This window comes from Hemitrygon akajei, chromosome 13, assembly GCF_048418815.1.
Source record: "Hemitrygon akajei chromosome 13, sHemAka1.3, whole genome shotgun sequence".
Lineage (NCBI taxonomy): Eukaryota > Metazoa > Chordata > Chondrichthyes > Myliobatiformes > Dasyatidae > Hemitrygon > Hemitrygon akajei.
In genome coordinates, this window is record NC_133136.1 from 46,459,874 (window position 1) to 46,473,031 (window position 13,158).

Genomic DNA, 13,158 nt, shown 5'->3' on the forward strand with positions numbered 1-13,158 from the left:
TGTTACTGTCACTCTCTCGGGCACTGGAATGATGGTGGCTGCTTTGAGGCCTACAGGGACAGTGGACTATTGCAAAGAGATGTTAAATATGTCTGTTAAAATCTCTATTAGCTGGGCCGCACAATCCTTCATCATTGGACCGGGTATGTTGTCCGGCCCTGAAGCCTTGCATGGACTTACCCTGGCTAGGATTCTCCTTACCTTTGCCGTGGCCAGAGTGACCATTCTCAATGTCAGAATCAGTGTCGGGTTTAAAACCACCAACGTATGTCGTGAAATTTGTTAACATAGCAGCAGCAGTATACGTAATATTAGAGAAAAAACTGAACTACAGTATGAAAATACATTAAATATTTAAATTAAATAAGTAGTGCAAAAAATAGAAATAAAAAAGCAGTGAGTAGTGTTCATGGGTTCAAGGCTCATTCAGAAATCGAATGGTAGAGGGGAAGAAACTGTTCCTGAATCGCTGTGTGTCTTCAGTCTTCTGTACCTCCTACTGATGGTAACAATGAGAAGAGGGCATGCTCAGGATGATGGGGGTCCTTAATAATGGACGCCACCTTTTCGAGACATTGCTCCGTGAAGGTATCCTGTCACTACAGAAGCCAGTGCCCATGATGGAATTGACTAATTTTACATCGCTCTGCAGCTTACTTTGGTCCTGTGCAGTAGCCCCCTATCTCCCCCCCCCCCCAAATTACCAGACGGTGATGCAGCCAGTTAGAATGCTCTCCTTAGTATATCTGTAGAAACTGTGAGTGTCTTTAGTGACGTACCAACCCTCCTCAAACTAGTGAAATATAGGTGCTGAAGTTGAGGATCCGGTTGCCGAGGGAGGTACAGAGGCTCAGAAAGTCACGTCATTTCTTGCGTCAAATTGTGCATAGAAGGCATTCAGCCTATCAGGAAGGGAGGCAACACCATCTGATGTGCAGGGTAGTCTTGTAATTTAGTATGGTTTGTATACTTGCCACATGTGCTGCGTGTCCCTGGTATCAGAAAGGTGTCTGTGAGTATTCTTGCTTTGCCTTCCTGACGGTCCATGTGAACACAACTCTTGCTGACCTTAGACTCGTCCTACCCCTGATCTGAGGGCAGTGTCCTGATCCCTAAGCAGTGCACGAACCTCACAGTCAGCCATGGTTTCTGGTTTACCCTGACAGTGCAGTATTTAATCCGTTAATGTCCTCGATGTGTTTTGCTATGTAGCCAGTCATCAGTCTTGCATTATTCATCAATGTTGACATGATGATCATAGGTAGCTGCCTCGGTGAATCTGCTCCCGTCCGTGCTTTAGAAACAGTCCTGCAGCACTGAGGTGGCACCTTCTGGCCAGGTCCTGATCTCCCTGTAAACTGGTTTGACTCATTTAACCAGTGACCTGTATGCAAGGGTTAGCAAAACGGATATGTGGTCTGAGTAACACACACAAAATGCTGGTGGAACACAGCAGGCCAGGCAGCATCTATAGGGAGAAGCACTGTCGACGTTTCGGGCCGAGACCCTTCATCAGGACTGAGTATCTGCGATGAGGGCAGGAAGCCTTGTAGACTTTGGTAGGACTGCTTTTAAGTTGACATGATTGAAATCACCAGCAACAATGAAGCCAGTGAGTTGAGTGGCTTCGAGGTCCAACTGCAGTGAAGGGATGATCAGCCTTGGCTGCTGTAAAGATGGTTACAGCTTAGTGATGAACGTTACAGATCAAGTGCAGTGGCTTTAAATCGTCCTGTGAATCATTTTGTTCAAATTTCTCCAAAGGAAATGTGGGAAAATATGAAAATCAAAAACTCACCTCATTGCTCAAGAATTTATCAACTTTCATACAGAATACTTATTACTACCCTCAAAAATTTACTTAACGGCCCAAGGCATTGCTTTTACATAATGTAAGATGTTACGCATATACACAAGTACGTAATGACTTTTATGTCTCTACTTAATATTTTCTGAAGAACAGTTGACTGAATGAATGCCATTAAAACAATCAATGTTGTATCTTTAACTTCTGTTTTTCAGGAGGGTTTAATGTACCCAAAGGAGTCAATGCAATAATCATTCCTTATGCACTACACAGAGATCCGAGGTATTTTCCTGACCCTGAGGAGTTTAGGCCTGAGCGATTTCTGCCAGAGAATTCATGTAAAATGAATCCCTATTCCTTTATTCCATTCTCAGGTGGACCTAGAAACTGCATAGGTATGTATGCCTCAAAGTGTAGTACCTATAGCGTGTTTTGTGAACAGCTATTTACCAAGATTGTAACAGTACCATTCTGTTATCTTAATATAAAATTAGGTGGACATTGTGCACACTATGACACAGGGTGCAATATAACCTATTTTTCCAAAGACCAGTTACAACTTAAGATTTTGCTGGTTTTAATTTACCTAAGCCTAGTCATAAATTTTCTGTAAACCTGTGGCAAATTGGCAGCGTATGTAGCAGAATATTGTTTTTTCCTCATTCACCAAAAGATAGGAATTGATCTGTTGAAAGTAATAACCTTTTGCAGTTTTAATAATCAAGATGAAAATGGAGTTTATTACAAAAACTGCACTAAGGATTTCAATTAGTTAGCACTATATCCCAGTGGGCAACTAAGATTAAACAAGTTATTGCATATAAACTTGGGGCTGGAGAGTTCTTAGAGCCAGTAGGTAGGAAGTTAGGGATTTTGCAGAGGCTCAGAGATCTGTCCAAAAGGGGAGGGGAACTTGTGAATCTATGCAGATTGGCATGCTGTCAGTTTGTAATGCGAGGCTAAGCAGAGAAAAATTGACGTCTTTATGATGCAGGATCAAATCAAAAGTTGCTGGTAAAGAAGAAGTGGTATCTTTCTAGAGTCAGGAAGAATGAAAGTACTTCTCCAGGGTCACCTGTACCTCCCGCAGGAGCGTCCCAAAGCACTCTCTACATTGCTTCCAAACACCACTCCATCTGAGCAATCTTCCACGGAAAGCTCCTTTCTCATAACATCACTACCCTCTAGCATAACAGTCCTCCACAGAGAACAGTAGATCAACATACTGTATTTAAAGTGGAAATAATATGAATATTACTTTCCTGCATGTGAGCTCCTGTGTCTCAAGAAAGCTTAACATGCACTGTATCCAGGGCTTTCCTTACTCATTCTTAATTGCCAGAGGCACATTAATAGATCTGGCTCTCCCCATAGTTGTCGTCTCCATTACTGGCAAGGGTTCAACTAAAACTGCTTCTCAGAGCCACCTGAATGTGAGTTGAGCTGCAGTCTCCTCATTCTAGCCAAATCAAGTTCTTCTGTTTCCAATTTCATCATCTACATCTCTCTCAGCTCATTCCACCATGCTGAAATTCCCACTGCAACTGGCTCTTGGCTACAAGATTCCAATTCTCCCCTGTTCCAATTTGTAACAGCAACATGTCCAAAATGATATCAGTCATATTCCAGTCTGCTTCAAATCTTTTATCACCTCTTTTGCTAATCTCTATTGCTTTATGTGGCCAGTAGTATTTAGCAATACAAATGTTGCTGCCTATTTTGGAAATTTTCCTTTATAGCGTTACCTCTCTCCATCTCTAAGATCGTCTTTAGTTACATGAGTAAGTGCTTGCCTGTTTCTGTTCATGTCAAAGAATGCTGCAAGGTTATGTGCACAGGAGGAGTCCAGTCAATCATTGTGTCCTTTCTGAATTTGAAAAAAGGCTATGTAAACTTTCTCACATCCTAGCACTTTGTTTCTGTTCATGAAGTACATCAGCTGGTTTTGAAATGCTTCATTATAGTAATGGCACTAAAATAGTGCAATTGAGGTTAGTTCTTGTATTTAACTAATGTTTCATTCAATTTAGGTCAAAAATTTGCAATACTTGAGGAAAAAGTAATTTTATCATCTATTCTTCGACGATTCCAAGTAGAAGCAAAGCAAAGTTGTGAAGACCTTCACCTTGTGGGGGAATTAATTTTGCGTCCACGAGATGGTATCTGGATAGAACTTCAGCACAGAACAAAATAAATTTTGCCATAAGGAGCACACATAGCTATCACGATGCCGGTTTGACTGATGCAGAGAAATTTGTATAATTTTCTTCTCCTTATTACAGAACATTAATTTTATAAATAGAGATATTCCTTAGTGACTATATTTTTGCCTTAATCTTATTTTTTTTCCAAGTTTGTTGCATCAAAGAGCATTATAAATTTAGAAACTTTTTTTACTGTACATTGTTGCAAAACTAGCTGCTTGGATGCTTGTGATGTGTAGTTTCTGCATGAATGCTTTCTACAATCTTCATAGAAAAAATGATAACACTAATTATATTGCAATGAGCATTGGATTATTAATCTCCGATCATAACTACAGGGCAAACAAATCGCACTAGTGGAGTTGCGGGGTATTCATTTCTTAATTGTAAATGTTCCTTGCAAAAACCTTAAGGTTATTTTATCTGTCTGTAAAGGTGATTTGTTTTTGTAATAACCCTATTGATTGAGGCTAACAATTGCTATTCATTACTTAGTAAAAATATAAATTGTAAATAACGCAGATGGAAAATTATAATATTTTTCCACATGATAAAATATAAAATTGAAGCCTCTTTTTCAATAATAAAGTGCACTACAATTTAACTCAAAATAAAAGCATTATGAATACCGATCCAGAGACAATGAAGTAAATGAAGAAAGCTTTTGATGTGGATTTATTGCAATAAAAATAAATCAAAGAGAAAATTTTATTTCAAACCTTACTTTGAATTTTACTTTGAATGTTGAAATTTGAACTTTTGGCCGTTCACCAAAGGCTAGCAATAGTGAATTGGGAGCCTGTCTCACATCTTCTGTTTTTACCCATTGATGTCAATGGAAATTTAGGCACAGTACAGCATGGATTTTCACTTTGCAATATCTATCCTGTGTCTCAGTCTAAATTTATACCCCCAGGTATTTTCAAGATTTTGAATTTAACTTGAATGTTTAAGTATGCTGTAACAGTGAGTTAGATAACAAATAGAATGACTTAAAGCAAACTGTTTTTTCTGATAAACTGTTTAAACTGTTAAATCATATCACAACAGTTTAAACTGTTAAATCATATCACAAAATACAGAAGATTAGGTACAGATGAAGGAAGAAAGTATTCATAAATGAATATATGAGAGTGAGGGGGGAATTGATGTCTTTCAACTACTATGGTTTTCTGTATTATGGCTATCTGAAGAGAACATATCTCAGAGTTGTATACTGCATACATACTCTGATAATAAAATTAACCTTGATTACAATTTATGTGAAGTTGCTAAGTTAATTTAATCAATTTCTAGATCAGTAAGTGATGTAGTGAACATTTGAGGATTTATTTGCTACATTTCTTAATTTGACTACAACAAAAAAGTGGAATGCTAGAGTTCGCTGTCATTTATTACATGTTAGTTGGGAAAACAGAGAGGTAATCAAATTCATTATACTGATGGCAGTTGAATTGTTTTGAGAAGAATACAGTCCTGTTTAATTCAACAGGGCAAAGCGTTATTAGCGAACATCAATTCCTGATATACCAGGTGCAAAGTCCATAAAACTTTGACTAAAGAGTGTTTGTTTAGAATAACGTTGTTCTACTATTACTACTGCTTGCAGATTAAACTGGATTTTGAAAAAAGTGAATTTTGTCTCTATATTAATCTTTTGAAAAGATACTGGGCAAGAAGCATATAAGTTTAATTATTGTTCTACACATTGTGAACATTCTATTTGAAGATAAAATCTGAGGACCAGATTAACTTTTCTGCATTATGTATTTATTTTCAGACATTATATTGTGCTTTATTGTTTTACAGATCATGAATATTTTTACAGAAAATATGGATAAGAATAAACTGAATCATAATCTTTAAAGCAAATATGTTTGAATATCAAAATAAAAAAAAACTGGAGATGTCAAAAGACAGAAAGCTGAAAGTACTCTGTAGGTCAGGCAGCATCTATGGGGAGAAACAGGTAATGCTACGCATTAGTGACTGTTCATCATTACCGAGAGAAAAAGTAAGACTGAATTACAGTCGGCCCTCCTTATCCGCGAGTTCCGCATGCACAAATTCAACCAACCGCGAGTCGAGAAAACCCGGAAATGCTCTTCTAGCACTCGTTCCAGCATGTACAGACTTTTTTCTTGTCATTATTCCCTAAACAATGCAGTATAACAACTATTTACATTGTATTAGGTATTATAAGTAATCTAGAGATGATTTAAAATATATGGGAGGATTTGCGTGGGTTAACGTGGATTGGGATGGAAAAAAATCGGAAGTTCTCTTACTCTAAGTCAGAACAGGTACATCTGGTATTATTTAGCATCAGTTAGTCAAACGTTTGTCTTAGAAAATAGTATATATTTTACCTTTCTATACACTTAAGAAACATATGTATTTCAATAATTAAACCACTGCATTGCTTAGTTATAATTGTAGCTTTCATCAGGGCAGAGCCTTTCTCACTTTATCCTTTAAAATTGTTCCGATCGTTGACCGACTGTAGCCTAACACTTTTCCAATGACCGATGGTGTTTCATCTCTTTCCGATTGCTTTATTATTTCTACTTTATTTTCAATCGTGATTGTGATTATTTTCGTGAACAGAAACTCTGCGGATTCAGAGCTCCGCCGGGTCCTAAAGAGCACTGCTCGGAGACAGGTTAAATAAGGTCAGGGGTTCCGCTGGGTCCTAAAGTCCACCGCACTGAGGTTAAAGAAGGGACTTGAGAATCGGCGTTTCTTTGGCATCTGCGAGGGGTCCCGGAACCAATCTCTCGTGGATAAGGAGGGCCGACTGTATCTCCTCTCTTTCTCAGTTCTGATAAAGGACCTTCAACGTGTTACATTACTGACTGAACTGCGGAGTATTTCCATCATGTTCTGTTTTTGTAATGTTACGTTTAACTCTATTTCTAGCTTACCTAAAAATATCCTTAGAGCGTTAACAAGTTGCTTTAACTGAACCAGAAACTGATCGAGCGATCTGAATGGAAAAAACAGGCAAAATCTCTTTAGACAAGAGGTGTAATAAATATTTAAATAAATTAGAAAAAATCAAATGGTGTACAAGTCATTCCTTTGTTGCGGCAGGATGCTGTTCTGTGAACCATTTGTAACCTGAACAGTTCACAGTTTAGAAGTGTAGCCACAAACTGAGTTCCCAGGCAGCAGAAGATACCTACAGTACAGCCCCACAGCAGCTGAAAAATCTGTCACACTAGTTTCAAAATGCTCATTGTATGAGCTGTACCATGTGAAACACCCTGCTTGCTGTGTCATTTGCTACTCTGTTACAAATTAATATCACAAAGTAACAGCCAGTACATGGCATATGATTAAAGGAATTATATTTTTGAATCTTAACTAAAGGATTAGTAAAGAATAACAAAAAGAAAATGGCCCATTCTAATTAAACAGTTAAATGTGCACAAGTTGGAGCTCATCCTGAACTCCTCTGTCCCTCGTGCGCTGGGCCCTCGGTCAACGTGAAAGCACACACCACCTTCCGCACGTTCGCTCACAATCCATCTTGAACAAACGGGTCTCCCACCGGATCATATGCTACGACTGGTTCTCCTCAGCATCTTCTCTCTAAATCTCCTCTCAAACAAAAACTCCAGGCCCAACCTTAGTGTCCCTCACCAGAGAAACCTCCCCTTAATCTAACCATCCTAAGTGGACGGCACACAATTTTCCTCTCTTTTATATACAACAGTAACCGAAACAAGCATGAAAACACAACAGACTACTCTTATTGAGCTGCCAAAATGAAATACATACAGCAGAGCAGTAAAATATGAATCAGGGCATTTCACATGGATACAAACCAATCAGCAATAGCAAGCTGCAAAAGTGAAATTATTTGAGGTTGGAGTGTTAATGAGGAATAATGATTAAAATAAAACAATTTACATACTTGCAAAACATCTTTGCAGAATGCATGCAGGGCAGCCATCTGCCCGTTCTTGCAACATGGAAAACTGCTATATTTGGACACCTTGAACTAAGTTGGCAGGAGTGGCATGAAAAACTGCCCACATGGAAACAGATGGTAGGGATGAATATGCATTCTGTAAGCGACAGAAAGCCCTTTATAAATATAAGGTGCATATTACAAGCTTCATTGCTTATTGTCAGGTTTATTCACAAATTTATTGCAAAGGGCATCCTGACATCAGTGCAAGTGAGGGAAATATAGTCTGAGGTAGGGTTTTTCAAATCTGCTCAAAACCCCGATGGCAGTGAAGAAGAGGCTGTTGCTGAACCTTGAGTTGTGGGTCTTCAGGCTCCTGTACCTCCTGCCTATTAGCTTTAGCTAAAAGAGGGAACAGGGTGGATGATGGAGGTCATTACTGGTGGATAACACCTCCTCGATGGTCCCTCAGTGAAGAAGTCAAGAATCTAGTTGCAAGGGGAGGTTCAGAGGCTCAGTCTTGCAGCTTGACAAGAAGGTTTGAGGGGCTGATGGTATTGAACACTGAGTTGGAGTCAATCTGTAATGGACCCTGTGTTAAACAGGGGAAATTTATGATTTGTAAAGTGGATTTCTGAGAGGCAATTTTAAAGGAGAGAGAGCAACAAATCATTGAAAGTAGCAGGGTGCCTGCTCCTTTGTCTTCTCAATATCCCAACAGCTGTATTTTCAAGCAGGTTTAAGCAAGATCACTGGATATCCAAGTGAATTGAAATGCTTAGAAATGAACAAACTCAAAGTTAATCCAATCACTTTTAAAATCTTCAGGCATGTATGGAAATCAGTTGCAAATATCAAGTCTTTGGTAAATGCAATCATTTCATTATAAGCACTAGTTAAAATTTAACAGCGTTCATTCAGTCACTGACCTTGGTCAAATGTACATATATATTGCAGTAGTTTCCATTTTCCAGACTGCAAACAGCAAAATAATACAAACACAGTCTGGAAACTTTGCTGTATCAAACAAGAATCTCTTAAAATTTTGCCACAAGACAAAAACAGGTAATTATTTTTATATCACAAGATTATACTAAATGAATTTCCAAATTTTTTATTTGGAAAGATTATTATAAATGCATAAATGTGGCCATTTTAAGTCGGCCTGCCCACATTTAGAATAGGGGTCTCTGAGTGATTATGGCATACTCAGAATTGCATTACAAAAACATAGTGGAATAGGACGGTTTGAATATTCTCAAAAAAAAGTCAGCAACGTGGAGCTACCTATATTTCCCTTCATAACCATGGGGAAGTTTGGAACTCTGGTGCAAGGATGCAAAATATGAATGTCATCATGTCTGATTACTGCTATCATTCAAACCGCTCTCTGTTGTTGGATTTGAGGAATCCAGCAGTGGACTGGGAAGTTCCTGTGATTCTTTCAGTAGTTAGACCTGGCACAGGTTTAGCAGTGTTATTTGCTTCAGTGGAGATGGTAGCAGCACTGTGGTGAGTTATACTGTGTTATGTATAACACCAACAATCTGGATTTGGTCCTGTCCTTGGGTGCTCTGTGTGTGCATATTATCCCTGTTATTTCCCTTCTGCTCCTAAAGACTTGCTGGTAGGTTAATTGGCTGGTGTAAATATCACTCGTAGTTGGGTAGGAGGAGAATCAGGGTGAACTGATGGACATGAGAGAATATGCTACAGGAAAATTAGTGGGAGGAATGGATTGACAGAATTGCTTTGAGACCCGACTTAATTTAATGGAATAATGGTCTTCCGTATCATAAAATAGGAACTGCTGGAGTTGTGGGCAAGTTTCAAGAAATTTACTTTCTGAAGGCTTAATTGAATGAATTTAAATGCACTATTTTATTCATATTCCTGAAGAAATATTCCTATAGAAACAATATTTGAGTATATTAAATATTGAATGCTTGCTCTTGTTCGAATTTACATCACCATCTCTATTTTCATAGTAATTATCTGAAGGGATTAATCAGCATCAAGGAGCAGAGGAATGAAAAGTCTAATATATCTTCTTTACTTTATGGTGGGTTTACCCGAATTTCTTTCACAAGATAGTGAAGGTAAGACTTTTTATCCTTCATTTTGTTACGGTATGTACAAAGGAAGAGTTGATTAATTAAACTTTGACTTTTCTAGAAGCAAGATTATTCATTTATTTAGTGATACAATATGGAGTAGGCCACACTGGACCTTCAAGCAACCGCCAACAAACCCAATTAACCCTAATCTAACCACAGGACAATTTCCAACAACAATGAACTGATCTGGTATATCTTAGGACTGTTGGAGGAAACCAGAAGATCCGGAAAAACTCACGCATTCCGTAGGGAGGACATACAGAGACTCCTTAGAAAAGGACACAGCAATTGAACACCGAGGTTGGGGATTCCCTGAGCAGTGATAGTGTTGCACTAACCACTATGCTACCATAGTGCCCTAACTTTTTCATTAAATTTAATACCAATGTCTTTGAGAAAATGTCCTAATTTTACAGCGAGATTAGAAAAGCATAGAATTATATTGAGCAAACATGAGGAAATCTGTTTGATGCTGTAAATTCAAGCAACAACACACACAAAATGCTGGTGGAACACAGCAGGCCAGGCAGCATCTATAGGGAGAAGCGCTGTCGATGTTTCGGGCCGAGACCCTTCGTCAGGAATTATATTGAGAATTACATGCAATATGGAGGGAGCTAATTAAGCTATACCAACCCGTGCTGATGTTTATGAAGCAACGTTTGGGCCTTGAAGATATTTCTATAAGCAGTTTGGAGTCTGTTACACTATCTTATGTAAAAAAAAATCATTATTTTGTCTTGAACCTAACACTTAATTGGACAGCAACGCACACAAAATGCTGGGTGAACTCAGCAGGTCATGCAGCCTTTATGAAAATGAGTAGACAGCCGATGTTTTTGGCCGAGGTGCTTCTTCAGGACTGAGAAGGAAGGGGTAAGACAGCAGAATAAAAGGGTGGGGGGAGGGGAAGGTGACTAGCTGGAAGGTGAAAGGTAAGGCCACGTAGGTGAGAAAGACCAAGGGCTGGAGAAGAAGGAATCTGATAAGAGAGGAGAGTGGACCATCTTGGCACAAGAGGAAGCCATGGATCAGCAAGTCAGAACAGGACCGGGAATCAGAGTTAAAATATTTGGCCACTGGGATGACCCACTTGTGGGGGATGGAGTGGAGGTATTTGATGAAGCAGACCCCCGATTTATGACAGGTCTCACCAGTGTAGAGGAGGCCACACCGGGAGCACTGGATGTGATAGATGATGCCAGCAGATTCACAGGTGAAAAGTTCCTGACCCTGAATGGAGGTGAGGTGGGAGGTGTCTGGGCAGGTGTAGCACTCAGGCCACTTGCAGAGGTAAGTGTTGGGAGGGACGAATGGACAAGGGAATTGTGGAGGGAGCAATCTCTGCAGAAAGCAGAAAGGTAAAGATAAAGTTAAAGATATGTTTAGTAGTGGGATCCCTTTAGAGATAGCGGAAGTAGCAGAGGATAATGTGTTGGATGTGGAGGCTGATGGGGTGGTAGGTAAGTGTGAGGAACGGTTAAAGCGGTGAGAAGATGGGGTGAGCGTGGATGTTCAGGAAATAGAGGAGATGTGAGTGAGTGCAGCATCAATAGTGGAGGGAGGGAAGCCCCATCCTTTAAAGAAGGAGGACATCTCTGATGACCTGGAAGGTGAAATCACATCCTAATATTAGTAAATGGTAGCTTTTAAAATACAAATACTGCTCTGCTCTTAACAGGTTAAAATTATTCCAGATAATCTTTTACAAAGGTGATGAATCATTCTTCTTTAGGATTGGCATATTTAATGATGTATGGGTATATAAATGCTGATCCTTAATGGGGTCACACAGCGGTGGAGAAGGCTGCGGACAGACAGGTTGCCATGGGAATGGGAAGAAGGGCTGAATGACGTACAACCAGAAGCCATTGTGCATGGACTGCACAAAATGGTTGTCTAGTCTGTGCTGGGCCTCGCCAATGTGAGGAAGTCACATTGAAAGTACTGAATGCTATAGACAGGGTTGGAAGAAGTGTACAAGAATCCAGCCCTGCCTCAGCTGGAAGGGTTGTTTAGCTCTGTGGGTGGCAATGAGGGACGAGGGGTAGGGACAAGTGAGGCACCTCCTACACTGCAAGGAAAGTGCCGGGGAGCTGTGGGTGGGCAGAGATGAGTGGACACCAAGGAGTTCCAGAGAGGGTTTACCCTGCAGGCATCAGAAAGTAGGTGGAAAAGGGAGGCAAAGATGTGACTGGCACAGATGGTGAAGGATGTAGAGGCTAACGAGCTGCAAAATGAGGATCTCTGTTCTGTCCATTATTTATTTCCTCCATTTTCCGGACAGATATTCTCACACACCTCGGCCCACTTTCCCAGTTTATTTTGATCCTGTTGTAATCTTCAATAATCTTAGGTGTCCATTACCCCACTAATTTTGCTGTTATCGACAAGCTTGTTAACCAGGCCAACTCCATTCTCATTTGAATTGATAATATAAATGGTGAAGAACAGTGGACTCTGCACTGCTCCCTGTAGCACATTGCTAGACGCAGGCTTCGAATCTGACAAATAACCCTTTACTACCACTCTTGGACTCCTTTCAGCAGGACACGTTGTCAAAGGCCTTGTTAAAATCCACTTTGACAATGTTACTACCCCACAGTCGTCAGTCTTCTTAGTTACCTCTACAACACGTTCAAGCAAATTCATGAGACACACAAAGCCATGCTAACTAATCTAATCACCTCCTGCCTTTCTAACTGTATGTGCATGTGGTCCCTCAAAATACTCTCTCAGAAATGTAACTATCTCTGATGTTAGGCCTGTAGTTCCTCGCTTGTATTTGCAAACAAGGAATTTACAGCACATTACAGGCCCTTCGGCCCACAATGTTGCGCTGACCATATAACCTACTCTAGCGACTGCCTAGAATTTCTCTGGCGCATAGCTCTCTAAGCTCCATGTACCTATCTGAGAGGCTCTTATGAGACCCTATTGAATCGGCTGCCGCCACCACCACCGGCAGTGCATTACACGCACCCACCACTCTGTGTAGAAAACTTACCCCTGACATCCCCTTGGTACCTATTTCCAAACACCTTAAAATTATGCTCCCTTGTGTTAGCTATTTCAGCCCTGGGAAAAAAGCCTCTAGCTATCCACACGATCAAC

General features: G+C 39.9%; 2 protein-coding genes across 5 annotated transcripts in view; both read left to right on the forward strand.

Moving 5' to 3' along the window:
- The window catches only part of cyp4v2b (cytochrome P450, family 4, subfamily V, member 2b), a 46,325-nt gene extending 40,678 nt beyond the window's left edge, over positions 1 to 5,647 (forward strand). Inside the window, exons 10-11 of the mRNA XM_073064540.1 lie at positions 2,023 to 2,202; positions 3,838 to 5,647. Coding sequence (XP_072920641.1) covers positions 2,023 to 2,202; positions 3,838 to 4,001 — 344 coding nt within the window. The 3' untranslated portion in view covers positions 4,002 to 5,647. The remainder of the gene's footprint in view (positions 1 to 2,022; positions 2,203 to 3,837) is intronic.
- Positions 5,648 to 8,892: 3,245 nt separating this feature from the next.
- Positions 8,893 to 13,158, forward strand: part of LOC140737843 (uncharacterized) — a 185,607-nt gene continuing 181,341 nt past the window's right edge. For all 4 annotated transcript variants that reach the window (XM_073064541.1, XM_073064544.1, XM_073064542.1 and 1 more), the window contains exons 1-2: positions 8,893 to 8,992; positions 9,916 to 10,026. In XM_073064541.1, coding sequence (XP_072920642.1) covers positions 9,957 to 10,026 — 70 coding nt within the window. In that variant the 5' untranslated portion in view covers positions 8,893 to 8,992; positions 9,916 to 9,956. The remainder of the gene's footprint in view (positions 8,993 to 9,915; positions 10,027 to 13,158) is intronic.